This window comes from Xenopus laevis, chromosome 4S (genome assembly GCF_017654675.1).
Source record: "Xenopus laevis strain J_2021 chromosome 4S, Xenopus_laevis_v10.1, whole genome shotgun sequence".
Taxonomy (NCBI): domain Eukaryota; kingdom Metazoa; phylum Chordata; class Amphibia; order Anura; family Pipidae; genus Xenopus; species Xenopus laevis.
The window spans coordinates 115,799,088-115,825,639 of record NC_054378.1 but is presented as its reverse complement, the minus strand read 5'-3'; the positions used below and the strand labels follow the sequence as shown (position 1 = coordinate 115,825,639).

Genomic DNA, 26,552 nt, shown 5'->3' with positions numbered 1-26,552 from the left:
TCTACCGGCCCGAGGCGTGGCTTTAATACAAGTGAGCGAGGATACGCGAGTTCTTGTGTCAATTAACAGGAAAGGGTGTGGTTTTAGCCAACTGGAGGCCCGATGATTGGTTAGTAGAAGCTTCCTTGTTACTATTGGCTATCCATTGGGTCGGAGGGTGAAGTAGGGCAAAGATCGGGGATAGTAGTATTTGCCCCGTGCCCGGGAGGAGCTTTTCACTGAGTAGAGACCGGCCTTGGTTTAACACCACACCGCACTCAGGATGGCCAAGCAACCGCAGCCCATTAGTCCCATGAAGAACTTCTTTGCCGGCGGCTTCGGAGGGGTCTGTCTGGTGTTTGTCGGTCACCCGCTGGATACTATTAAGGTGAGGAGCTGCCCTACAGCTCTTACTACTATCTGCAGCTCCAGCACCTGCTGCTGCCCACAGCTCAAGTACAGAGACCTGATTGTTAGAGGCTGCCGGGAGTTGTAGTTTTGTAACATCTGGCTCTGTCAATAGGGAAGCACTGAGTAATGAAAGTGTCTGTCCAGGGAAGGGTGACAGGAGAGACCCTGCAATAAAAGAGAGGGAAAAGGGTGTCAGGAGAGACCCTGTAATAAAAGAGAGAGAGAGAGAGAGAGAAGTGTGACAGGAGAGAACCTACAATAAAAGAGAGAGAGAGAAGGGTGACAGGAGAGACCCTGTAATAAAAGAGAGAGAGAGAAGGGTGACAGGAGAGACCCTGTAATAAAAGAGAGAGAGAGAAGGGTGACAGGAGAGACCCTGCAATAAAAGAGACGGAAGGGTGACAGGAGAGACCCTGTAATAAAAGAGAGAGAGAGAAGGGTGACAGGAGAGACCCTGCAATAAAAGAGAGCGAGAGAGAAGGGTGACATGAGAGACGCTGCAATAAAAGTGAGAGAAGGGTAAAAGGAGAGACCCTGTAATAAAAGAGAGAGAGAGAGAGAGAGAGAGAAGGGTGACAGGAGAGACCCTGCAATAAAAGTGAGAGAAGGGTGACAGGACCTAAGATGGTAAATTAACACTAACTTGCATTTAACCATAAAATGCCTGACCTGGGCAAAGGATTGTGTGAGTTGTAGTTCAAGAACATTGAATGTTGGACATCTCTGCACCTGAGAACACTGGAGATGATCGTCCATAGTGTAAGAAAGAAGCAGAATAATAGAGACAGAAAGGCCATGAATGAGGAGCCAAAGAGAATTGGGTAGAAGGTGCATTGGGTTAGTTAGACATTTACAGCAGGACTGACCGACTGCAGCTCCTTAGCCAAAGGTCACATGTTGCTCCTGATTTCTGGGTGAAAGTTCCTGGGTGCAGCCCTCACGGCCAGAGAGCAGGTTAGTCGCTCCTGTAGGTAATCACTACCTGTATGTCATTCCTCTATTAGTCTGTGTATTCACTACATATTGACCAGTGCAAAGGGCAACTATAGTTCTCCCAATTTATATGTTTCTCCTTTTATAGCTCCACCCTCCTGTACTGCCAGGTAGAGCCTCTTGGCAAATCACCATGTCACTTATAGGCCCCCTCTGATACCAGCACTCTCTTTATATTCAGCAGTGTGGAAGCAGTCTATATATGACGAGACGGCTGTTTCTTTAGGCCTAAACTTCACTGGAGATTTTTATCAGATTTTGAGGGTCAGATTTGATCTGATCTTGCCAGACAACACCACACCAACAGCACAGGATTTGTGGGGTGCTCCGAAATCTGATCCCCTACAGCTGTAATGTCAGATCAGATAAAGGGGTATATTTATCAAAGAGTGAAATTAGAGGTCGCCTCTCTCCATTCATTTCTATGGGATTTTGAAAGGCGTATTTATCAAAGGATGAACTTTCACTTTCACCCATTGATTAATACGCTTTTAAAAATCCCATAGAAATGAATGGAGAGAGGTGATCTCTAACTTCACTCTAGGATAAATATACCCCAAAGTCGGATGGAGTCTTTTATTCATGCGTTTACATCTGATGTATTTCAATGAGAAAAAAAAAAAAAGTCTTTCCGACGCCATCAGTTTTTATTTTGTCAGATAAAGATGCAGCATGCGGAGTTCCCATTGTACATGTGTGTGTTGTGTCCAATGACAAATGTTTCACGTGATTTACAAATCAGATTTTTCTATCACTTCTGTTTTAACCGATGTGACTACATCCGATTCGCACAATGCGGTCTCTCCATCCGACAAGATCTCCCATGGCGTTTAGCCCTTATTTACATCTGATTTTTAAAGCATGTGAGACACCAGAGTGATGAAACACAGAGTATAAACTGCCATATAAAATGTATCCAAATAACCCGTTCTTTCATATTTAATAGGTTCGGATTCAAACCCAACCAAAGCCAGTCCCAGGGATACCTGCCGCATATTCTGGAACCTTTGATTGCTTTAAAAAGACTCTAGTAAAGGAGGTACGTTACTTTATTAAATCCTGTTAAGGGTCAGGGCACACAGACTGATTTGGGGAGTTTATTCAACCGGAGACAAATCTCTTTCCGGGCAACTAATCTCCCCAAACTGCCTTCCCTTGCCTTCCCGCCGGCTAAAATGTAAATCGCCGGTGGGATGGCACTCTGAGTAATTCGTTTTCCAAAGTCCCCCGAAGTTGCTTCACGAGGAAACTTCGGACGACTTCGGAAAACGAATCGCTCTGAGTGCCATCCCGTCGGCAATTTACATTTTCAGCAGTGGGAGGCCGTTTGGTGAGATTAGTCGCCCCCGAAGAAGAGCTTTGTCGCCGGGCAACTAATCTCCCTGAATTTGCCTGAGTGCCCTGACTGTAAAGATGCACTTGGTGGGATTGGCACCACAAACTGTCATTGCCTTGACTTGCAGGAAGGATCTCTGCCATTTAGAAGTAACAGAGAAATAACACAAACATGAATATCCCTACCAGGGGTGTAACTACAGAGGAAGCAGAGGGGGGCCCAGGAGGTATAGGGGCCCCATGATGCCCTAATTGATGTACAGTTTCAATAAATATTGGTAAAACCAGTCAACCTTTGGGAGCCTGAAAAATAATTTGTTGTGGGGCCCAGTAATCTAGTTACACCACTGTTCCCTACGGGACCATCGGGTCGGGCGGGTTCGGGACGACTCCTGCACATTTAGAGGGGCAGTGCGGATTGGGAGGGGTGAGCGTTAGGGTCAGGTGCGGGGCTAGAAATTCTCAACCCGTGCATCACTATTCCCTACCACATATAGCCTATGATTCAGTGTTTGTTAACACGAAACGCGTATGGCTGTGGACACAATAAACTACTTTTTCACTTTGAAAACTGTGCCTGGTGGAAGTCTGCCTTTCTGGAGTGTCTGCATCAAAGAATGTTCAGTTGTCCACTCCATATGCTGAGGGCTCAGGGCGGTGCACCTGGGCTACTTCCTAAATGTGGTGAGTTATTACTTACAAACTTGGAGACCCTTATCCTATATATTCTATAGATCTTTAGGATTGCTCTGGCTGGGGTTCGGTTCTTAAATAGGTACCACTTGCAAGGAGGCTGTATGTCCTCTCTGTGTCTGCGTTTTCTTCCATGCTCCAAAAATTTACAGATGCCCCTGGTTCCCTAGTTTGTTGTGTGAACAGGGACTGATGGAAATGTGTATATATGTCAGCACTATATAAATAATAACAACTATAGAGTGATGTACTCTGTGTGGGTGACCCATAAATGTCACAACTATGAGACTCCTCCGTGTAGCAGCATATTAAAAAGCTAGTTCCGTGAGAGTAAAGGATTCTGGTTCTGATCTGTGGAAGCCAAAGACTCTGTACATGGCAGCACATTGATCATAGGTAAGAAATCATTGTTTATTTGCTTATGTTTATCACTGCTCTGTTCGTCTTTCCACTGACCTGTTATCTAGGAGACGTGACACATACTCACCTCCCACTGTCTCGCTTTTCAGGGTGTTCGTGGCTTATACAAAGGAATGGCAGCTCCGATTATCGGGGTCACACCCATGTTTGCCGTCTGCTTCTTTGGCTTTGGCCTTGGTAAAAAGCTTCAGCAAAAGCACCCGGAAGACACTTTAACGTAAGTCACTTTCTACTTTCCAGATATTCTTGTAGAGGTATGTGCATACCTACAGGCACGTTTACTAAAGGGGTGAAGTTAGTAACGCTGGTGATGATTCGACAGCATTACCGCTTTCAGGGACATCGTTGATTTATTAACGGACGCAGGCGTAACTTCGCTAGCGAAAGAGACAGACGCTAGTGTTCATTCGCACTCTATCACCAGGTGAATTTTTGCTCTGGCGAGTGGACGTTACTCTGCAAATTCACTAAGATGCGGATTTTACTAAACTAAACGTTACCACTTTCGCCAGACTTGCCTTCTCCAGCTCAGACCAGGTGAAGTGCATCAGAGTGCATAGATCTTCCTCAAACTTCTGTTACTTACATCATATTTTAAGTGTAAAAATTTTCCCAAAAAACCCTGGCGTCTTTCTTTTTTCAGAGTGATAGGCTGCAAAAGTCCATACATTTTTTCTTGGGTAACCAGCTTCCCCCCTACATTTCTAACATATGGTACATAAACTATACAGTGGGCTCATGTGTAGGGCAATATAACAACTCTATTTTATTTATTAAGGTTCCCTGGACTTGTGTAGTGTAATGTATTTGCTGCAACATATACGTCCATTCAACTTTATCATTTCCCGCCGTATGCAAATTAGTCTGAGCGAAGACCTCTAACAAAGTTGCGCTAGGCATAATTGAACGCTAGCGCATCTTCACTATGATTGGTGAATTAACTCAAGCTAAAATTCGCCAGCATTTGGCACCCTGGACGCAACTTCACATTTTAGTAAATTATCGTTGTCCACGCAAATTTTCGCCTGGCGAAGTGTTGTGATGGCTGCAAAGCCGTCACTGTCGAATTCTCGCCACTTAGTAAATTTAACCCCTAGTGTTTTTGTTAGGCCTGTACCAAGGAGCTGGGACCCCGTCCTTCAACATGCTGCTATACTAAAGGGGTCGGCTGTGTACGGCACTTGGACCATTTAGTGTAGCTCACCAGCACCAAAAGAGACCATGTCTGTGCTCTGTAATGATTATTGGGTACTGCAATTGGCCCTTGGTGCCAGTCGGAATACAGTCGAACCCCCTTTTTACATTTTTGTAAATTTTTTGGACTAAAGAAAAATGGTGTAAAATCAGGGGAATAATACATTACATTATACATTATGCAATATATTTTGGTGGACCCACGAAAAAGGTGTAAACTAAAAATCAGGGGATGTTAAATTGAGGTTTCACTCGTATCATTTCATGGGCTGATTATAACCACGAGAACTTCATGCCCAAGTGACTTGCCAGTATATATTTTAATACGGCTTCATACACCTTGCTGCTCTGTAGGTGAGCGACGGCTACTCACCAGCTCTCTGTTCCTCATCTCTTTGGCAAGAGAGAGATGAAAGCTTTAGCTTTGCCTGGCAATACAAAGCAACTGATATTTAGAAAACAGGTATAGAAAACAGGTACTTCTGGAAATCCACTCAGAGTAACATGGCATCATAATAAGATATTTAAATTGCACTCAACAGGTTATTTACAATAGCTATGGGGTGTTTAGTAAAAGAGAAAAGAAAGGCTTCTCCAGATGGTCCTGTTTGCCATATAAAGTAGAGGCTCTTTACAGATTATGGAGAATGCTGTTGCTGGTGGAGTTGAGGATCAAACCAGTGCAGAAAGGAAAGAGGGAATCGTTGGGATAGGTAGAATGCACTGTGTTAGGAAATCAATGCAGTCGACAGTCATTGGGTTTGCAAGTTCCACAGCTGGTGTCAGCCCTAGTAATTCAAACACAACATGGCGTGTCCTTTCAATTAAGCAATGTTCACTTTGGTTCCTGTTTTTTCTTGTAAAAGTGGTATAACCGACTCCCAGGCTGTAAGGCACCCTTCATAGTACTGGATGTTTTTGTCAGCCATTCACATAAGCATCTGCCGGAAGTCTTGCCTCTTGTTATTCTGCCACTGGTCCATGTCTGCTTTCAAATCTGCATTAAAACATTCTACCTTATCCTGGCACTTCTCTACATCTGTTGGCACCGTAGATCGCTCTTCTCTCCTCAAGGCAGCAGCCTCCGCTTTGGCCTCATACTCTGCTTGTACTTGATCCCTTTTCTTTAAAACCGTCTTCATAGATTCAGAGTATAGCATATATTCTCTGATCACAGGAAGAATGTCCTCTGACATGTCTTCAGTGAACTCCTCCAGTGCTGTGCAGCAGTTACCAACACAGGCTGACACTCCATCCAGAGGCTCATTTAACTCCCTTTCCAGGTCGCTCCATGTGGAGTACACAGGTCCATACTCTCGAAGCTCCATTAGGTATTCCACTTCCTCCTTGATAATGCGTTGTGCTATTCTGTCAATTGTGCCAAGCTTCAGTGCAAATGTGTCCAAGTAATCTGTTATGGTCGCAAATTCCACAGGACGGTTCCAAAGTTTGTAACCACTTGTCACATACCGCACAGACTCTCCCATTTTAGAAAGCAGAGTAATACCCTGTTTTTTGTGGCTGTTCAGGTCAAGCCCGGACTGGCAATCTGTGGGTTCTGGCAAATGCCAGAGGGGCTGCTATAAGGTGCCATAGAAAGTCAGTATTAATGGGCTGGTGGAGGCTGTTGTGGCCTCTGTGTGGGCTGATTGGGCCTCTGTGTACCTGAAATGCCAGGGCCTATTTTAATTCTCAGTCCAGACCTGGTTCAGGTCCTTGGCTGCGAGAAAGACACTAAAATGTTCATTAAAAGACAGGACTGGATGATCCGCAATCCTATTAAGAAATGTGTCCAAAGCTTTTCTCCTGGTCTCCACAAACTCTTCAGAAAAGCGGTCAACAACTCCTTTCACCACAAATTTCTCAGGAAGTGGGGGAATTAAGTGGGTGGGTTGGAGAACTAAATCTTAAAAAGGACTATGGTAAAAATGTCACATTTTATATACTTAACTTATTGCACTAGACTTAAGTTTCAGCTTGTCAATAGCAGCAATGATCCAGGACTTCAAACTTGTCACAGGGGGTCACCATCTTGGAAAGTGTCTGTGACACTCACATGCTCAGTGGGCTCTGATTGGCTGTTGAGAAACTAAGCTTAGGGCTCGTCACTAATTATCCAGCAGAAAATGAGGTTTGTCTGTAATATAAGCTGATGCTACAGGTTTGCCGATTATTAAATTCTGATGCTAATTGCACTGGTTTCTGTGCTGCCATGTAGTAATTATCCATATTAATTACTAATCAGTCTTATATTGTGACATTTCTATTCTATGTGTACTGTATATTGTGAGTGGGTCCCTAAGCTCAGTAAGTGACAGCAGCACATGTGCAGTGAATCAGCAGAAAAGACGATGGGGAGCTACTGGGGCATCTTTGGAGACACAGATCTTTACTGCTAAAGGGCTGTGGTTGCCTTGGGCTGGTACAGAAGCACAAAACATAATGTACAACATTTCTAGCTACCTCTTTAGTTAGGCTTTAGTTCTCCTTAAGGTTATCCCAGCTAATGTTCTAGTGTCTCAGTATTAATGTGAAATCCTCTTATTTTCTCTGTGGCACACATGCAAGTGTTGGTTTTTGGCGGAGTCAGCAGGACACAATACAGACAGAGTAGAATAATAATGTCAGAAAATGATCATTCAATTAGGCGACACCGATCACTTCTATAAATCCTCTCTGGGAGGGCTGCTGCTCTGCTATTGCTTAATCATGCTTTACTGGAATTTGTATATGGAATAACCCCCACTTACCTGAGCTTGCTGATTAAAATGCAATCAGTGGGGCTGCTCCTATTGCAGAATTGCCTTTAAACTCTTGTAGATCTCAGGGGCTGATAGATACATTTTTATCGATGGGTAACAATGGTGAAAGTACAGGAGGTTTGAATTAGGGATGCACCGAATCCACTATTTTGGATTCGGCCGAACCCCCGATTCCTTTGGGAAAGATTCGGCTGAATATCGAACCCGGATCCTAATTTGCATATGCAAATTAGGGATGGGAAGCGGAAGACATTTTACTTCCTTGTTTTGTGCAAAAGTCACGCTATTTCCCTCCTAATTTGCATCTGCAAATTGGGATTCAATTCGGCTGGGCAGAAGGATTCGGCTTAATCCCAATCCTGTTGAAAAAGGCCGAATCCCGAACCGAATCCTGGATTCGGTGCATCCTTAGTTTGAATTAGGCAGAGAACTAACTTTATTCTTAAAAGCTATTTGTACCTTTTGGTGTATACAGAAGCTGATTCATAGCTAAGTCATGAGATCCTTCTCTGTGTTGGTTTGCAGATACCCACAACTCTTTGCTGCCGGGATGCTGTCGGGAGTGTTTACAACTGCGATCATGGCTCCAGGTGAGCGAATCAAGTGCCTCTTGCAGGTAAGCAGAAGGGTAACACAAAGTGCCGCTACATAATTCATTAAAGCTTATTTAGTGTAGTGACTTGATTCCTTCTGACACCTTAAATGTGTGAGCTCGGATTCTGTGGGACACTTGATGCCCAAGAAAATGGGGGGAATAGGTTAAATTTGGGTTGGGAAAAACAGAAAAGATCAATACAACTGGAGGGCTGCACGTTAAAGGATAAGTAAACCTTAAAAATGAGTGAATGTAAAATTGATGAGGGTGCTATTCTAAGGACTTTTGCAATGTACATTCATTATTGTTTTTTAATTCTAAGATATTAAAGTATACATGTACTGTTAATATCAAATAATTGTGTCAGAAAGCACCACCTGCTGGTCATTTTCCCACCAGTCTGACCACCAAGTAGTCAAGGAAGTTGTCAGGAGAAAGAAAGAGGCTGCTCTGATGTTCTTCTGCTTAGAAAAAAAAATTAGAAACATTTCTCGGATCTTTCCTAAGCAGAAGAACATCAGCCTCTTTCTTTCTCCTGACAACTTCATTGACAACTTGGGGGTCAGAAAATAATCAGCAGGCGGTGCTGTTGTGACAAAATTAATTCATATTAACAGTACATGTATCCTTTAATATCTTGGAATTAAAAATAAATAAATACTGAATGTACGTTGCAAAAGTTCTTAGAATAGCCCCCTCATCAATTTTACAGTCACTTATTTTAAGGTTTACTTATCCTAAGGGCTAGTCCACACGGGGAGATAGCGACGCGTTTGCGGTCGCGGCGACAAAGCGCCGCGACAGTCGCCGCGACCGGCGCAGGCGACAGTTTTGTATGGGCGCCTATGTAAAAACGCCTGTGCTAACCACACGAGGCGATGCGCTTTTCAACAGTCGCCTGAAAAAGCCTGGCGAGGCATTTTCAGGCGACTGTTGAAAAGCGCATCGCCTCGTGTGGTTAGCACAGGCGTTTTTACATAGGCGCCCATACAAAACTGTCGCCTGCGCCGGTCGCGGCGACTGGCGCGGCGCTTTGTCGCCGCGACCGCAAACGCAAGGCTATCTCCCCGTGTGGAATAGCCCTTAAGGTTTTCAGATAATGTGTAGAAGGGCTGCACTGACTACATGTAGGGTTGCCACCTGGTCGGTAAAAATAATGGTTGATCCCAATGTTATTAATAGGGAAAAAAAGATAAATATAAAGGAAGGCCGGTATTTTTTTCCAGAAAAGGTGACAACCCTAAATACATATAATGAGAATGCGATTAGTATGGCCCAGCAACAAACATTTATCGGATTTTATCACTCAAACTGTAACTTTACTGCAGGTTGAAAGCATTAAGCCAGATATTTACTGTTCAGCATTAGTCAACTGTATCTCTATCACTATCAGTTACAGCTAATAAAGTACCTGCCTATTATAAAATAAAAGAAAATTTGAATTCACCGTAAAGTTATTTTATACAGGTCATGAAACACGAAGGTGCCGTCTAATTTCCTCACATTTTACAACTGGGGGTCCTGTATTTATTATAATGCACGAGTTTAAGTGAGTCATGTGCACTGTCTATAAGGATATCATTTACAGGATATTCATGGCTCTTGTCTATTATATAGTGAATAAAGTACCCCCTCTTGTAAAATATAAGGATATTATAAGTTACGGAGGAGTTTCATGACCATATAAAAACACGAGGCCGAAGGCCGAGTTTTTTTATACAGGACATGGAACTCCGAGGTAACTTCTAATATCCTGATATTTTACAACTGGGGGTACTTTATTTATTATAATACACAAATTTCAGTGAGTCATGTGACAGAAATGACATCAGAACTCACCGTTTATAAGGATATCATTTACAAGATATTCATGGCTTTTGAGTATTATATAATAATCATAATCAGATGCCAGGCGCTAGGACTGAACGGCAAAATCCAGGAAATGCGGCCCCACATATCTAGAGTGTTGGCCCATATGAGGACAGTTGCACAACATTGCTCCTAGGGTGTCGGACAAACTACATTTACAGAATTCCCAATTAGTTCATCTGAGGTTCATCTGTTATGATGAACTTCTTCCCTCTCCTTAGGTGCTCTATAACCCAGTGCTTCAGGTGGCACATCAGAACAGCGCTCTATAAACAAGTGATCTCACCCTTGCCTCAGGTTGCCACCTTTTAGTTCTGGCCCTACCGGCTGGTGACGTAGAGGATGGTGGGCGGGCCAGAGAGGGGAGGGATTGTGCCATTTTGGGGGTGGGTTGTGACGTTTTAGGACGGGCTTGTGACATTTCAACGCTGGTTTGGCTAGGAAGGGATTGCAGCGCTTGGATTAGGTGAGTATTAGTGATGTGCACCTGCCCGCCCTCCTTCCACCCGCACCTGCCTGAGCCCAACTTCTGGGTTTCTTTTGGGTTCAACTTTTATAGACGCGCGCCTGCTCGCACGCCCCTTTTGTGACGTCATCAGTGGGGCGATCAGGTGTGCGGCTATAAAATTTTAACCCAAAAGTCGGAAGCCGGCATTGTAAGGTCCGCCAGCAACCTGGAAAGGAGGGTGCGTGGTAGGTCCGAGCCCACCCAACCCGTGGACATCGGGCCTGCCCACACATCACTAGTGAGTAGGGGAGCTGAGAGGGGCGGATCAGGGGCAGATCTGAGGTGGGCCAGGGGCGGAACAATAGGGATTACAAATTTACTGGCTAATGAATTGCCGGTAAATTTGTAATACCAACCTTGTCTGGTATTTTACCGGCCAGGGGACAACCCTACCCTTGCCTGAGCCTGCACCTTGCCAGCTGTAACTGTCTTCCTTGTTTCCATGTGATAATTCTGATTTTTGCTTCATTCTTAACAAAAATGTCCTCCCACTCCTTTTAAAAGGAGTGTCTGTGTGTCTGTGAAATAGTGATCCAGTGTCTGTAGAACTAATTGTGCTGCCCATGTATCACACAATGCTTTGCTCTTGCAGATCCAGGCTGCCTCCGGAGACGTCAAATACGCTGGTCCCATGGACTGTGCTAAGCAGCTGTACAGAGAAGCTGGAATTCGGGGAGTGTACAAAGGGACTGTGCTCACTCTTATGAGAGGTAATGCGGGGAAAGTGGAGACAATTTGCAATTGACTTTCCTTTTTTATTATTTGTGGTTTTGAGTTATTTAGCTGTTTATTCAGCAGCTCTCCAGTTTGCAATTTCAGCAGTCTGGTTGCTTGCATCCAAATGACCCTAGCAACCGTGCACTGATTTGAATAAGAGACTGGAATATGAATAGGAGAGGCCTGAATAGAAAGATGAGTAATAAAAAGAAGCAATAACAATAAATGTGTAGCCTTTACAGAGTATTTGTTTTTTTTAGATGGGGTGAGTGACCACCACTTGAAACCTGGAAATAGTCAGAAGAAGAAGGCAAATAATTAAAAAACTATAAAAAATAAATAAAGCTGCTTACAATTGGCCATTCTATAACATACTAAAAGTTAACTTAAAGGTGAATCACCCCTTTAAGCAAGGGCTATATTTTAGACAATAATTATTAAATATTAGGGATGCACCGAATCCAGGATTCGGGCTTTTTCAGCAGGATTCGGATTTGGCCGAATCCTTCTGCCCGGCCAAACTGAATCCTAATTTGCATATGCAAATTGGGGCGGGAGGGAAAGTGCATGACTTTTTGTCACAAAGCAAGGGAGTAAAAAAATGTTTTCCCCTTACCGCCCCTAATTTGCATATGCAAATTTGAACTCGGTCCAGTAAAATAGTGGATTTGGTGCATCCCTATTAAATATATGCAGTCAATATACCAAAGTTTGTATGTAGATCAGCACCTATGGCAGCAGAGAAAAAAAACAAAAAACTGTGCAATATGTTTAAATATTAAAACAGCACCCAGTGTCCGAGTTCTTTTCTTGAGGTGTACTTCCCCTTTAAATCTTCCACTCCTATTGGTGACATGCACGATTTTTCCAATCTGTTACCTCCACAGTTTGGTCAAATTGCCTTTTTACCAACTGGAAATATTAATAAGGGTCTATTGCCCTTAGTGTTAGCAGGTCTCTCGCTCCTTCCAAGTCAGCTTCTCACGTTCCCATAGAAAAATACAAATCCAGAATAGTGTAACACCATTTATTAAAGGAGACATATAGGATAAATGAAAAAACACTAATTTTGTAGGCAGTTATGAGTAATATATGGTGTTGCTTTTACATGGTGCTAAAAATTTATATCTATAAAAATAGCCCCTTTATTGGAGGGGTGGGCGTGTCCTAACGGTCCCTGCCAGAAGCACAGTAGGAGGGGGACAGCCAATCACAGCCCTGCAGTCACACAAGCAAAAACATGCTTCAGTTCCCTATCAGGTGCTGCTAGTTGCTGATTGGTTCCTGTCCTACAGTGCAGTGAGCTGAGAGCCGCCAGCTCCCCTGTAAAGCCTGGGAATTCAGGGAGCAGGAAGTGGAGTCCTGCGCGGAACCAATTTCTAAGACCTGGACCTGAACTGCAACCCGCATATTTACCCACTTTGATCCACTACCCGGACCCGCAACTGCCTTATCCGCAACCCGCCGACCACCATCAAACAGGAAGTGATGTTGCTGCAAACCAGAAGTGACGTCATCAAAAGTGGGCGGAGACAGAAACAAGTTTTTTAAAACTTTAGAAGGAGTAAAATATAGACAATATTACATAAGATAAGAAATTTAGATGAGACCCGCGGCTATACCCGCACCTGAAAATCCTCCCCTCATTCCACAGGGTGCCCGCTTTTTTTGCAGGTTCTCGCGGGCACCTGACCCACTGCAGGACACTAGCAGGAAGTGGAAGAGAAGAGAGGGATTATTAGGGTTTTTGTAGAAATATTCAATAAATCAGCCTGAAACACTACTTTTTAAGCACAATTCTTCTATATCTAAATGAGTATAACGCACTGGTACATTCTTATTTTTTTTACACTGAATGTCTCCTTTAAAAAAAAATATATATATGTATAAAAAAAGTTTTCACTCACATGTGGTTGAAGGTCAGTCACACATAGATATATCTGTTTCACAGGCTATTTTAGCTCCTATGTATAGTCCCCTCGTGGCTTTTTCTGTGTGACGTCACTTCCTGCCTGAACTATAACTCTCTTGCTTTTAATGTTACCAAGTGCCTTCCTGCTTTGAAAGCCGTAAACTACCCAGTTATGAAAGGTCAGAATACCTGCAAAGTTCATCAGGAGAGACACTTGTTTTTTTACACCAAGAAATGTGGTTCAGCAAGACATCATCTTGCTGAACCACATATCTTGGTGTGAAAAAACAAGTGTCTCTTGTTTGGCCAAAAGGTGGTGGTAATAGATTGGAAAAATCGCGCAAGAACTCGGACACTGGGAGCTGTTGTAATTTTTAAAGGAGAACTAAAGCTTAACTAAAGAAGTAGCTAGAAATGTTGTACATTATGTTTTGGGTTTCTGTACCAGCCCAAGGCAACCACAACCCTTTAGCAGTAAAGATCTGTGTCTCCAAAGATGCCCCAGTAGCTCCCCATCTTCTTTTCTGCGGATTCACTGCACATGCTCTGTGCTGCTGTCACTTACTGAGCTTAGGGACCCACTCACAATATACAGTACACATAGAATAGAAATGTCACAATATAAGGCTGATTAGTAATTAATACAGATAATTACTACATGGCAGCACAGAAACCAGTGCAACTAGCATCAGAATTTAATAATCAGCCTTGTAGAATCAGCTGATATTACAGGCTAACCTCATTTTCTGCTTGATAATTAGTGACGAGCCCTAAGCTTAGCTTCTCAACAGCTGCTCAGAGCCCACTGAGCATGTGAGTATCACAGACACTTTCCAAGATGGTGACCCCCTGTGACAAGTTTGAAGTCCTGGATCATTGCTGCTATTGACAAGCTGAAACTTTAAGCTGGTGCAATAAGTTCAGTATATAAAATGACATTTTTAGCCACATTCATTTTTAGGGTTTGGTTCTCCTTTAAACATTATGCACTATTTTTTTTCTACATACAAACCTTGGAGGCTTTTTAAATTACAGCTGAGCAACGGTGGAAAGATCAGCAAGAGAAATTTAATCTAAAAGACTGTTTTTTTTTCCTAAAGGTTTTTAATTTTTGTTTGTTTTATATATACGACACAAGTGCAGTATTCACATTATAGCCATTTCCGTGTATGTTTTTAATATTGTATTTTTATTTTGTCCACTAGAGGTCACTGTTTTCTCACTTGTGTTTCCTGAAGTCTGTCCGTTTGTTTTGTAGACGTTCCAGCCAGTGGAATGTACTTCATGACCTACGAATGGCTGAAGAACATCCTCACACCAGAGGGACACAGGTAATCAAACTGATTTTGTTTTTTTTGACAATGCAATGAGAGAATTTGATTGATTTCTGGGTTGGGCCCTCCTGCAGGCTTTCAAAGCATCAGAACTTTTCCAGTTCAGCAGCGAGATTCCACTTTTTTTTAACGACAGTTTATGAAATCTTTGGAATCTTCTTTGACGGAATGATGTGTCTGCCTTTAAAGGGGTTGTTCACCTTCCAAACACTTTTTTCAGTTCAATTGTTTTCAGAAATAAAGACTTTTTTCAATTACTTTCCATTATTTTTTTTTTACCGTTTTTTCAAAATCTAAGTTTAAAGTTTAATGATCCTGTCTCTGGCAATTTAGGCAATCTAAAGCGGGGGGCGTGTTTATTGCATCAAAATGTAAAGTTTCGGGGCAGGCTCCTTCGTCTGACAAAGGGACCTGCCCCCAAAACACTAAATTTTGACCCAATAAACATGCAGGGTTCTGCCCCCACTTTAATTGCCTTTGTGTGTTTGTTTGATTTGTTGTTGTAACAGTGAGAGAACCAGCACCAGGCATAAGTAAATGAGAGGCTGAGAGAAAGAGGATCATTTTTGTTTCATGCCAGTTCCAGCTAACGGTGTAGCCATTATTTATTAGATCGTAACGCCAAGGAGCTAGAGCCGGCAGTGTCGGTCGGGTGTAATGAAAGGCTCTTCTTTGTGAGGTTTCTTTTGTGTATCCTAAGCCATTACTATATATAAACTCCTAGAAATATAAATATATACATGCCCATATATAAATATTATACGCTGTATATATACACTCATGTAATTTGCAACCACTGTTAATTTCATTATTGGCAATAATTTAACACTCCTAATTATACAATAAAAGAATGTATCACCTTTATGCTGATGACACCCAACTCTACTTGTCTACTCCTGATCTGTCTAATTCTATCCTTTTCCAAGTCACAGACTGTCTCTCTGCTGTCTCCTCCTGGATGTCTCAACACCACCTGAAACTGAACCTTTCATATACAGAACTCATTATATTTCCTCCCAGATCTTCCCCTGTCCCTCAGTTATCACTCACCGTAAACAACACCACCTTTCATTCCACCACACAGGCACGCTGCCTAGGAGTTATCTTAGACTCACATCTGTCTTTTTCACCACACATTCAAACACTTGCAAAATCTTGCCGTATTCAACTGCGCAACATTGCTCGAATATGACCATATATCCATTCAGAATCAACTAAAACACTGATTCAGTCTCTCATCATCACCCACCTTGATTACTGCAACTTACTCCTCACAGGTATTCCAACAAGTCACCTTTCACAACTCCAATCTATTCTAAACGCGGCCGCTAGACTCATTCATCTAGCTCGCCGCTCAACATCAGCTGCTCCCATATGTATGTCCCTTCACTGGCTCCCAATCTCTTCTAGAATCAAATTCAAATTACTCACATTTACATTTAACAGTGAAGCTCCTCCCTACATTTCATCTCTGATCTCTCCTTCACACAACCTTCACTCTGCTTCTGACTAGGGATGCACTGAATCCAGGATTTGGTTTGGGATTCGGCCAGGATTTGGGCTTTTTCAGAATGATTCGGATTCGGCGGAATCCTTTTGGCCGAACCAAATCCTAATTTGGTCATGCAAATTAGGGGAGGGAAATCGCGTGACTTTTTGTCACAAAACAAGGAAGTGAAAAATATTTTCCCCTTCCCACCCCTAATTTGCATATATAAATTAGGTTCGATATTTGGCCGAATCTTTTGAGAAGGATTCAGGGTTTGGCCGAATCCAAAATAGTGAATTCAGTGCATCCCTACTTCTGACCTTCGCTTCTCCTCTGATCACTTCTGCCCATTCTCGTCTACAAGACTTCTCTCGGGCTTCTGCTTTTCTCTGGAACTCTCTGCCACAAGCTGTCAGACTTTCTCCTTCCTTCCAAACTTTCAAGCGCTCCTTAAAGACCCACCTGTTTAAAGAAGCTTATTCAATGTACCTTAATTAATCAATCATTGCTGTGTCATAAATCACAAAATTGTTTCTAAAATCATAATGTCATAAAGCCTCTCCTCTTCATATTCCAGTCTCTCATTCAAACCTCTGCCTGGTTGCTAGGATAAATTGGATCCTAGCAACCAGAAAGCTGCTGAAACCCCAAATTGGAAATCTACTGACAATTCAAAAAAAAACAAAATCCAAGGCCACATATCACTGTCTCAGAATATCACTGTATTCGTCATACTAAAAGCTAATTGAAAGGAAGCCATACAATAGATGCTGATGTTATTATTGCAGACTTAGCTGAGCTCATATATACAAATGCAGATCTATGGCCCTACACAGATAATAGGCCTCTTAAAGGCCAAGTAAAGCTTACCAAACCCTGAGCACATGACTTAAACCACTGCTGTAATTTATATGGACTTTATGATCCAGGCTTGTCACTATTTAGCATTGATTAGTTGTGTACACAAGCATTAGGTCACAAGGCCAAGTTATCCCTAGTGAAGCAAATTCTTCTCATTTTTCTTTTTTTTTTCCTGCCGCAGGGCTTAGAACTGAATTCTTCTTTTTATGTTTCCTTACAGTGTAAGTGAGCTGAGTGTTCCGAAAATTCTCTTTGCTGGCGGAATGGCAGGAATCTTTAACTGGGCTGTTGCAATTCCCCCAGACGTGCTAAAATCTCGCTTCCAGACAGGTTAGTGAAGTCGCGCTCTCGTCAGGCCTCTAGGGTATCTCCATTGCGGCAACACCCGTAGATACTCTCTCAGTTCTTCAAGCTAATAATCGCAGTCGTACTTCATGCTTTTTCACACTATTACATAGGGATGCACCGAATCCAGGATTCGGTTTGGGATTCTGCCTTTTTCAGCAGGATTCGGATTCGGCTGAATCCTTCTGCCCAGCTGAACTGGATCTAAATCCTTATTTGCATATGCAAATTAGGGGCAGGGAGGGGAAATCGTTTGACTTTTTGTCACAAAACAAGGAAGTAAAAAATGTTTTCCCCTTCCCACCCTTAATTTGCATATGCAAATTAGGATTCAGATTCTGTTCGGTATTTGGCTGAATCTTTTGCGACGGATTCAATACATCCCTACTATTACTGAGTGGTGCCAATTTGTTAGGCGCCCCTAGTGACTGTAATCGCTAACCGAGGACTAGGGATGCACCGAATCCACTATTTTGGATTCGGCCGAACCCCCGAATCCTTTGTGAAAGATTCGGCCGAATACCGAACTGAATCCGAACCCTAATTTGCATATGTAAATTAAGGGTGGGAAGGGGGAAAAAAATTACTTCCTTGTTTTATGACAAAAAGTCATGTGATTTCCCTCCCCACCCCTATTTTGCATATGCAAATTCGGCTTCGGCCGGGCAGAAGGATCCTGCTGAAAAACTCTGAATCCAGTCCGAATCCAAAACCGAATCCTGGATTCCCATCCCTACCAAGTACCTTAGGCTCTTTTTTAAAGTGCAGCGACCCAGAGTGCTTTTCATTAGAGCGGCACACCACCATTTTTGTTGTACACCTCATCAATCCCTTGTTATATAAATGGCTGTACTGCTCATGCATTGGCCCAGGGTGGTGGTGCAAAAGAATGATGGGGAAGTAGAGGAAACAGTTGGTGTGGCTTTATAATAAAAAGCAACACTGGCTGGTGCTGGTTCCAAAGGCCCAAACAGCCTTTCCTTAAAGACTCAATAAGTAATCACTGTCAATGCAGCGCCTCTGTGATTTTTCCGAATCCACAGTTTGACCCAGTCTGGGCCTGCTGGGGGTTTCTAACTTTGGAAGTACATTTGCAATGTCCATTAGTCCTCCAAATCGTTAAAGGAGAACTAAAGCCTAACTAAAGACGTAAGACAGAAATTTTGTACATTATGTTTTGGTTTCTGTACCAGCCCAAGGCAACCACAGCCCTTTAGCAGTAACGATCTATGTCTCCAAAGATGCCCCAGTAGCTCCCCATCTTCTTTTCTGCTGATTCACTGCACATGCTCTGTGCTGCTGTCACTTACTGAGCTTAGGGACCCACTCACAATATACAGTACACATAGAATAGAAATGTCACAATATAAGGCTGATTAGTAATTAATACAGATAATTACTACATGGCAGCACAGAAACCAGTGCAATTAGCATCAGAATTTAATAATCAGCAAACCTGTAGCATCAGCTTATATTACAGGGGAAGCTCATTTTCTGCTGGATAATTAGTGACGAGCCCTAAGCTTAGCTTCTCCACAGCCAATCAGAGCCCACTGAGCATGTGAGTGTCACAGACACTTTCCAAGATGGTGACCCCCTGTGACAAGTTTGAAGTCCTGGATCATTGCTGCTATTGACAAGCTGAAACTTTAGCCTCGTGCAATAAGTTCAGTACATAAAACATGGCATTTTTAGCCACATTCATTTATAGGGTTTAGTTCTCCTTTAAGCATCTCTATAATAACCCAGAAATCCCCAGGAGTTATATAAATTACAATGAATGATAAATTGCAAAGACAACGCCTGGTTCCATTGTGCCGCTCCACAGTACAGATACTTTACAGCAGTTTTTAGGTTTCCTTCCTACTGAGCTGTTAATCTCACACTCTACCATTTCCCTGGTGACAGTGACTCATTGGGGTCATTTATTCATTTAGTAATCAGCAAAGCTACAGTGCAATTAATTAATGCAGAATAGATGATTGCACCATCGTTTTGCTCAGTTGATGACCATCGCTTTGCACAGATTTAATTGTGGTGTAAGCGAGAGATACAGATACATTATTTCATTTTCATATCAGTGCTGTGTATAATTAATTGTGTATAATTAATTTTGTTAGGCAATCATATTCTGCGGTGCTGTGTATTTGGGTGGTGAAAATGCATTGGCAAATCAAACCTGGCATCCCTAAATATAGAGAGCCTTTAAAGAACCTTTAAATTGTAGGCTGGTTGTGCAGGGGCCACTTTTGTTTTTGATGACTATTGCAAAGAAAAAGAAATATATCAGTAATATACAGAGTCACCAGTGCAATGTAAAGCTCCAGATGCAGAACATTGCAAATCACTTTCTGACATTAAATTAGCAAGATATTGGGAGTAAAGGGTTGGGTGTAACTCAACTGGGCTGTGATGTGCCCTGACCTGTCTGATCCCATTACATGTATCCTCATGAAGCACTACAGAATTATATATTCAACTGATCCCTTTAAAGGAGAACTAAACCCTAAAAATTAATATGGATAAAATGTCATATTTTATATACTGAACTTATTGCACGAGGCTAAAGTTTCAGCTTGTCAATAGCAGCAATGATCCAGGACTTCAAACTTGTCACAGGGGGTCACCATCTTGGAAAGTGTCTGTGACACTCACATGCTCAGTGGGCTCTGATTGGCTGTTGAGAAGCTAAGCTTAGGGCTCGTCACTAATTATCCAGCAGAAAATGAGCTTCCCCTGTAATATAAGATGATGCTACAGGTTTGCTGATTATTAAATTCTGATGCTAATTGCACTGGTTTCTGTGCTGCCATGTAGTAATTATGTGTATTAATTACTAATCAGCCTTATATTATGACATTTCTATTCTATGTCTACTGTATATTGTGAGTGGGTCCCTAAGCTCAGTAAGTGACAGCAGCACAGAGCATGTGCAGTGAATCAGCAGAAAAGAAGATGTGGAGCTACTGGGGCATCTTTGGAGACACAGATCTTTACTGCTAAAGGGCTGTGGTTGCCTTGGGCTGGTATAGAAACCCAAAACATAATGTACAACATTTCTACCTACTTCTATAGTTAAGCTTTAGTTCTCCTTTAAACAATTGTTCTAGCTTATTCCTCTGGATACGGAAATGATCTTCTTAGTAGGCTGCTTTTTTAATTGTATTTTCTTTTCTGTATAAAAGCTCCAGCAGGAAAGTATCCCAATGGCTTCCGGGACGTTCTACGAGAGTTGATCCGAGAGGAAGGCATAGGATCCCTTTACAAAGGCTTCACGGCAGTTATGCTGCGGGCGTTCCCTGCTAATGCGGTAAGAACATGTATAATGTGAGTCAGCGGCAGTCATATTCCTTGGAGCTGCATTGTGCGGGGTGGAGATAGGAATTCTTTGTGCCAACAGAGCTGGCAGGTCTTCATCTTTCTCCTACAGGTCAGATCCTATGGTGTCAGTTTCCGCCCTAACAGCCCCTGTCCCTCAGACTTATCACTTAAGATGCAGGATTGTAATTTAGCTTCAAATGTTGTTACATCCATTTTACACGTTGCTGCATGTTCTGTCACAAACCCAGACTTCTATTGCTGGAGCACACCGTGTACCTTTTCTCTGATGCTATTTATCATCGCCATCAAATGTGGCCGAGGGAGAGGGACAGAATCGCGCCGTGTGATGTAGGAGAGCTGTGGCTGAACTCAGATGGGAGGGGTAGACAAGTGGAGGGAAAGCTGCAGGGAGAGAGCTGCAGCAGGAAGAGACCCGCAACCCGACCTGCATCCCGCAGACCCGCATCTATACCCACACCTGAAAAGCCTACCCTCGTTCCCCAGGGTACCCGCTTTTTTTTGTTGGAACCAGCGGGTACCCGACCTACTGCAGGACTCTAATGCATGGAGCTAGAGTCCTACACGGAATCAGTTTCTAAGACCTGGACCCGCAACCCGCATATTTACCCACTTTGATCCGCTACCCGACCCGGACCCGCAACTGCCTTATCCGCAACCCGCCGACCACCATCAAACAGGAAGTGATGGTGCTGTGAACCGGAAGTGATGTCATCAAAAGTGGGCGGGACAGAAACAAGTTTTGTAAAACTTTAAAAGGAGTAAAATATAGACAATATAAGATAAGAAATTTAGATTAGACCCCCCGGTATAACCACACCTGAAAATCCTCTCCTCATTCCGCAGGATGCCCGATATGTTTGCGGGTAACCTGCAGGTATACCCGCTGCAGGACTCTACATGGAGCTACAGTGTTGCTCCCATAGACAGCAGGGCTACTGGATCACTTGTAGCAGTTCTGTGCAGCCTAAATAATGTCACCTGAACACCCAGACGCCACATTTGTAACAACCACCACCTGCCCAATGTGAAACAGATTTGCTCGGTGTGTGCATGTGGCGGGGGGGGGGGGGTGAAAAGAAAAGATTATAGGAACATCCATGGAGGAAGCCCTTTTATCTGCAATTGCCAGACTTGGCAGATATTTGCAGAATCCAGGAAATCCTATTGTAGAGCTAAAAGCCGCCACTGCTGATAAGAGGAAGGTTTATCGCTCCCTAATAAAGATCGGGTATAACTTCAAATTTAATAAAATGTATTCAAAATATTAGAGAAGAGAATTCACCAGGCTCAGTTGCAGTTCTCAGGAATGAATAAAAAGGATGGGGACCGCATCAAAGCTCACCCGGTTTCCGTGTCCATCCAGACGCTGCCCCATGCGAGACGCCGGCACCTCCTCGCCGCTATGACTGCTCAGCAACTGAAGATCCCGCTTACACAGGCGCTGGACATTCATTGAAAGACACAAGCTGTTTCTTCCAAATATCGTTTTTGTATATGCGTACATAGTGGTACAAAGTGAATAGCGCTGGGTGTCCTGGACTTACGTGTTTCTTGCCGCAAATCTCGGCACTTCCTCGGAGTTGCAGATCTCGCTTGTCCCTTGGATAACGCCATGTTCCTTCTGGGCAATACCAGCCGTGCCCATCGCTGCTCACAGAGTCACTAGAAACAGAAGCAGGACCATCATTTGTGGCGCAGATCTCTCTGTGGGGGGAATTCACAAAAGTGCTGATATTGAGACAAAATAAAAATCTTGGATTTCCCACCAAATTCACAAAACTCTATCTCCAATTGTCTTTTAAATAGACAGTTTTTAGATTTTGTCTTTTACACGACATGTAAAAAAAAAATGTGTCTTTAGCTCTTACTACACCTGTCAGTCAGACATCAAATTGGAATTTTTGGGGAGGGGGTCATTTTACCTGGGAAAATCATAGATCATTTGTTCAGGCTTTCTAAATCCGCCTACATGTTTGTGTAATTCCACTTCTGTACCAGGATATAAGGGTCGAAATACAGGAAATGTTTTTTTGCATAATATAGGGATTTGTATCAGAAATATGTTTTATTATTATCTTAGGTCAAGTGTCTAATTGCTGCTAAAACTAAAAGATTGGTTGTGAGGCTTTACTTTTCCTTTAGATAATATATTCACTCAAATTGCTAATGTTGCCTCATTCATTAAGCTAAAACTAGTAAAATAACTCAAGTGTGAGTTATACATTTTTTACATATCAAATTGTATAAAATACACTTATTTTGTTTAATCAGTGTTTTACTTGTTTTGTTAATGAGGCTTTTACACCTATAGGGTTAGACACAACTTGTGCCCTGACTATAAAATACTTATCCCGATTAATGTGATAATAATTCCCCAATGGGGCACCTACAAGAGGTGTGAAATGAAAACTGGGTGAACCAGTAACTTTAGGGTCCAGCCACACGGGCAGATTCGGTGAGTTAAGTCGCCAGGCAACACATCTCCTCTTCTTCGCAGGGAACTAATCTTCCCGATCTGCCTTCTGCCGGCTAAAATGAAAATTGCCTGGGGGCAGGCACTCGGAGCGCTTTGTTTTCCGAAGTCGCCTGTAATTGCTTCACAAGGAAACTTCGGGCGACTTCGGAAAACGAAGCGCTCTGTGTGCCTGCCCCCAGGCGATTTTCATTTTAGCCGGCGGAAGGCAGATCGGGAAGATTAGTTCCCTGCGAAGAAGAGGAAATTTGCTGCTGTGTAGCAATGGGGACAGTCATTCAAGCACAGGATACACAGTAGATAACAGATAAGTACTACTATAGTTTATATAAACAAGATGCTGTGTAGCCATGGGGGCAGCCATTCAAGCACAGGATACACAGTAGATAACAGATAAGTACTACTATAGTTTATATAAACAAGATGCTGTGTAGCCATGGGGGCAGCCATTCAAGCACAGGATACACAGTAGATAACAGATAAGTACTACTATAGTTTATATAAACAAGCTGCTGTGTAGCCATGGGGGGCAGCCATTCAAGCACAGGATACAAAGTAGATAACAGATAAGTACTACTATAGTTTATATAAACAAGATGCTGTGTAGCCATGGGGGCAGCCATTCAAGCACAGGATACACAGTAGATAACAGATAAGTACTACTATAGTTTATATAAACAAGCTGCTGTGTAGTCATGGGGGCAGCCATTCAAAGCTGGAAAAGGAGAAAAGGCACAGGATACAAAGCAGATAACAGATAAGCTCTATAGTATACAATGGGATTCTTCAGTGTTAATCAGTGATCCATTATGTATTCTGTGCTTGGATGGCTGCCCCAATGGCTAGAAAGCAGCTTGTTTATATAAACTATAGTAGTACTTATCTGTTATCTACTGTGTATCCTGTGCTTGAATGGCTGCCCCCATGACTACACAGCAGCTTGTTTATATAAACTATAGTAGTACTTATCTGTTATCTACTGTGTATCCTGTGCTTGAATGGCTGCCCCCATGACTACACAGCAGCTTGTTTATATAAACTATAGTAGTCTTTTTGAAGCAAACACACCAGTTGTAACCAGTCCAAGGCAACACTGCATTATATTGTCATTCCTTTAAAACATTTTTTGGTGTTACTGTTCCTTTAAGTATGTTTTTTTTTATTTTTTTTAAATAAGCTTTTTGCTAATACCTAACCTTGTGTGAAAGTGCTATAATTGAGCCTGAATCGCTCTCTCACATCTGTCTGTCCTCTTTTTGCTAGGCATGTTTCCTTGGATTTGAGGTTGCCATGAAATTCCTCAACTGGCTCTCCCCAAACCTGTGAAGCCCAGAATTAAATGTAGGAGTTTGGGCCGTCGGTGCCTGCGCCGCTGGGTATCACGCAGAGAATACCAAGACTACATGGACTGAAATATACAAAATAAATTGCCTTATTAGTGAGCGGTGCTAAATTAGTGCTGTTCTGTTAATACTTGACTGAGACCAGACACTCGTATATGGAGCTGATCTCATATAAGGTCCCTCTTTATATCCCATCAGACTGGCCTTGTCTTCAATTCATCACCTGTTTATTGGCTTCATCATCACCAAATGACAACTCTCTTCCAAGTCTGTCCTAAACCAAGAGGATGGGAATTGCCCAACCCCCAACTTATGTTGATATAAACTTGAAAAATGTTTTTGCCTTCATGCTAGAGATCCAGACATTGATCATTCGCCTCTGGTATCAGCATATGGGAATTTGGCTAAGATGAGCCCCTTTAAAGGGGTGCTTCACCTTCCAAACACTTTTTCAGTTCAGTTGTTTTTAGATTTTTTACCATAAACAAATCAAATACATTTTTTTAATTGCTTTCCATCTTTTATTTTTTACCCTTTCCCCAAAATTTCCCCAAAGTTTAATGTTTGTGTCTCTGGGGTTTCAGTCTGGCAGCTCAGTGATCCAGGAGCATCTGAACTAGGGATCCACCGAATCCGGGATTCGGCCTTTTTCAGCAAAATTCGGATTTTGATGAATCCTTCTGCCTGGCCCAAACGAATCCTAATTTGAACATGCAAATTAGGGGCGGGAGGGAAATGGTTTCCCCTTCCCACCCCTAATTTGCATATGTATATGCATATGTTTGGTATTTTTCGCAAAGGATTCGGAGGTTCGGCCGAATCCGAAATAGTGGATTCGGTGCATCCCTAATCTGAACTGTTACAATTTGCTACATTTAGTTGATACAATTAGTTGATACATTTAGTTGATACAATTAGTTGATACATTTAGTTGATACAATTAGTTGATACATTTAGTTGATACAATTAGTTGATACAATTAATTGATACAATTAGTTGATACATTTAGTTGATACAATTATATCTAGTACAGGTAAATCTAAAAAAAAAAACGTTTTCATTGATTACTCAGCAAGTCCAGTTGTTTTTAGATTTACCTATACTAGATATACCATGACCTGGATGAATGAAAATCTTCATAGTCATATTGATACAATTAGTTTATACATTTAGTTGATCCATTTCTCAGCAGCAGCTCTGGAGTATTAGCAACTATTGTATCAATTCTAACAGCTGCCTGTAATGAAACTCAGGGACAAAGATAAGAAATGTATCAACTAAATGTATCAATTTAGAACAGTTAGAGTCGGCGACCCCCTCCCAGTGCTGCTTAAGAAGGGGAAATACACTTCAGTATTAGAAAAACTGTTGCAAAATGAGAGTGCAGGTATGGAATCCGTTATCCGGAAGCCCACTATCCAGAAAGTTATGAAATGTCCGTCTCCCATAATTTTATCCAAATAATCCACATTTTTAAAAATGATTTTCTTTTTCTCTGTAATAATAAAACAGTAGCTTGTACTTGATCCCAACTAAGATATAATTAATCCTTTTTTGGAGGCAAAACCAACCTATTGGGTTTATTTAATGTTTACATGATTTTCTAGTAGACTTAATGTATGAAGATCCAAATTACAAAAGATCCCTTATCTGGAAAACCCCAGGTCCCAAGCATTCTGGATAACAGGTCCCATACCTGTAATTGGAAAAAGTCTTTGTTTATGGGGGAACAACAATCTGAAACCAACTGAACTGAAAAAAAAGTGTTGGAAGGTGAACAAGCCGTTTAATACAGTATATCAATGTATGAGGCTTAATATATAATCAAATGTGTTAAAAAATAAATGTTTTACTGTCCCTCACACTGTTTTCCGGTGGGGGATCAGTTCACGGACCAATTGTTGGAACAGTCCGTGTCACTGTAATTGTATAACATTTTTATATATATTTTAGCAGCAGTAAAACTTTGCCTTCTAA

At 42.2% G+C, this 26,552-nt stretch overlaps 1 protein-coding gene and 1 pseudogene across 1 annotated transcript; one reads left to right on the top strand and one right to left on the bottom strand.

Moving 5' to 3' along the window:
• Positions 1–101: 101 nt before the first annotated feature.
• On the top strand, positions 102–26,552 carry slc25a20.S (solute carrier family 25 (carnitine/acylcarnitine translocase), member 20 S homeolog). Its single transcript, XM_041561742.1, has 10 exons — positions 102–367; positions 2,330–2,422; positions 3,921–4,048; positions 8,313–8,403; positions 11,352–11,469; positions 14,647–14,719; positions 17,293–17,402; positions 20,603–20,727; positions 24,496–25,506; positions 25,572–26,552. The coding sequence occupies exons 1-9, from the start codon at positions 263–265 to the stop codon at positions 24,556–24,558; spliced, it is 906 nt and encodes a 301-aa protein (XP_041417676.1). The 5' UTR covers positions 102–262; the 3' UTR covers positions 24,559–25,506; positions 25,572–26,552.
• LOC121403740 lies at positions 5,714–8,274 on the bottom strand (annotated as a pseudogene).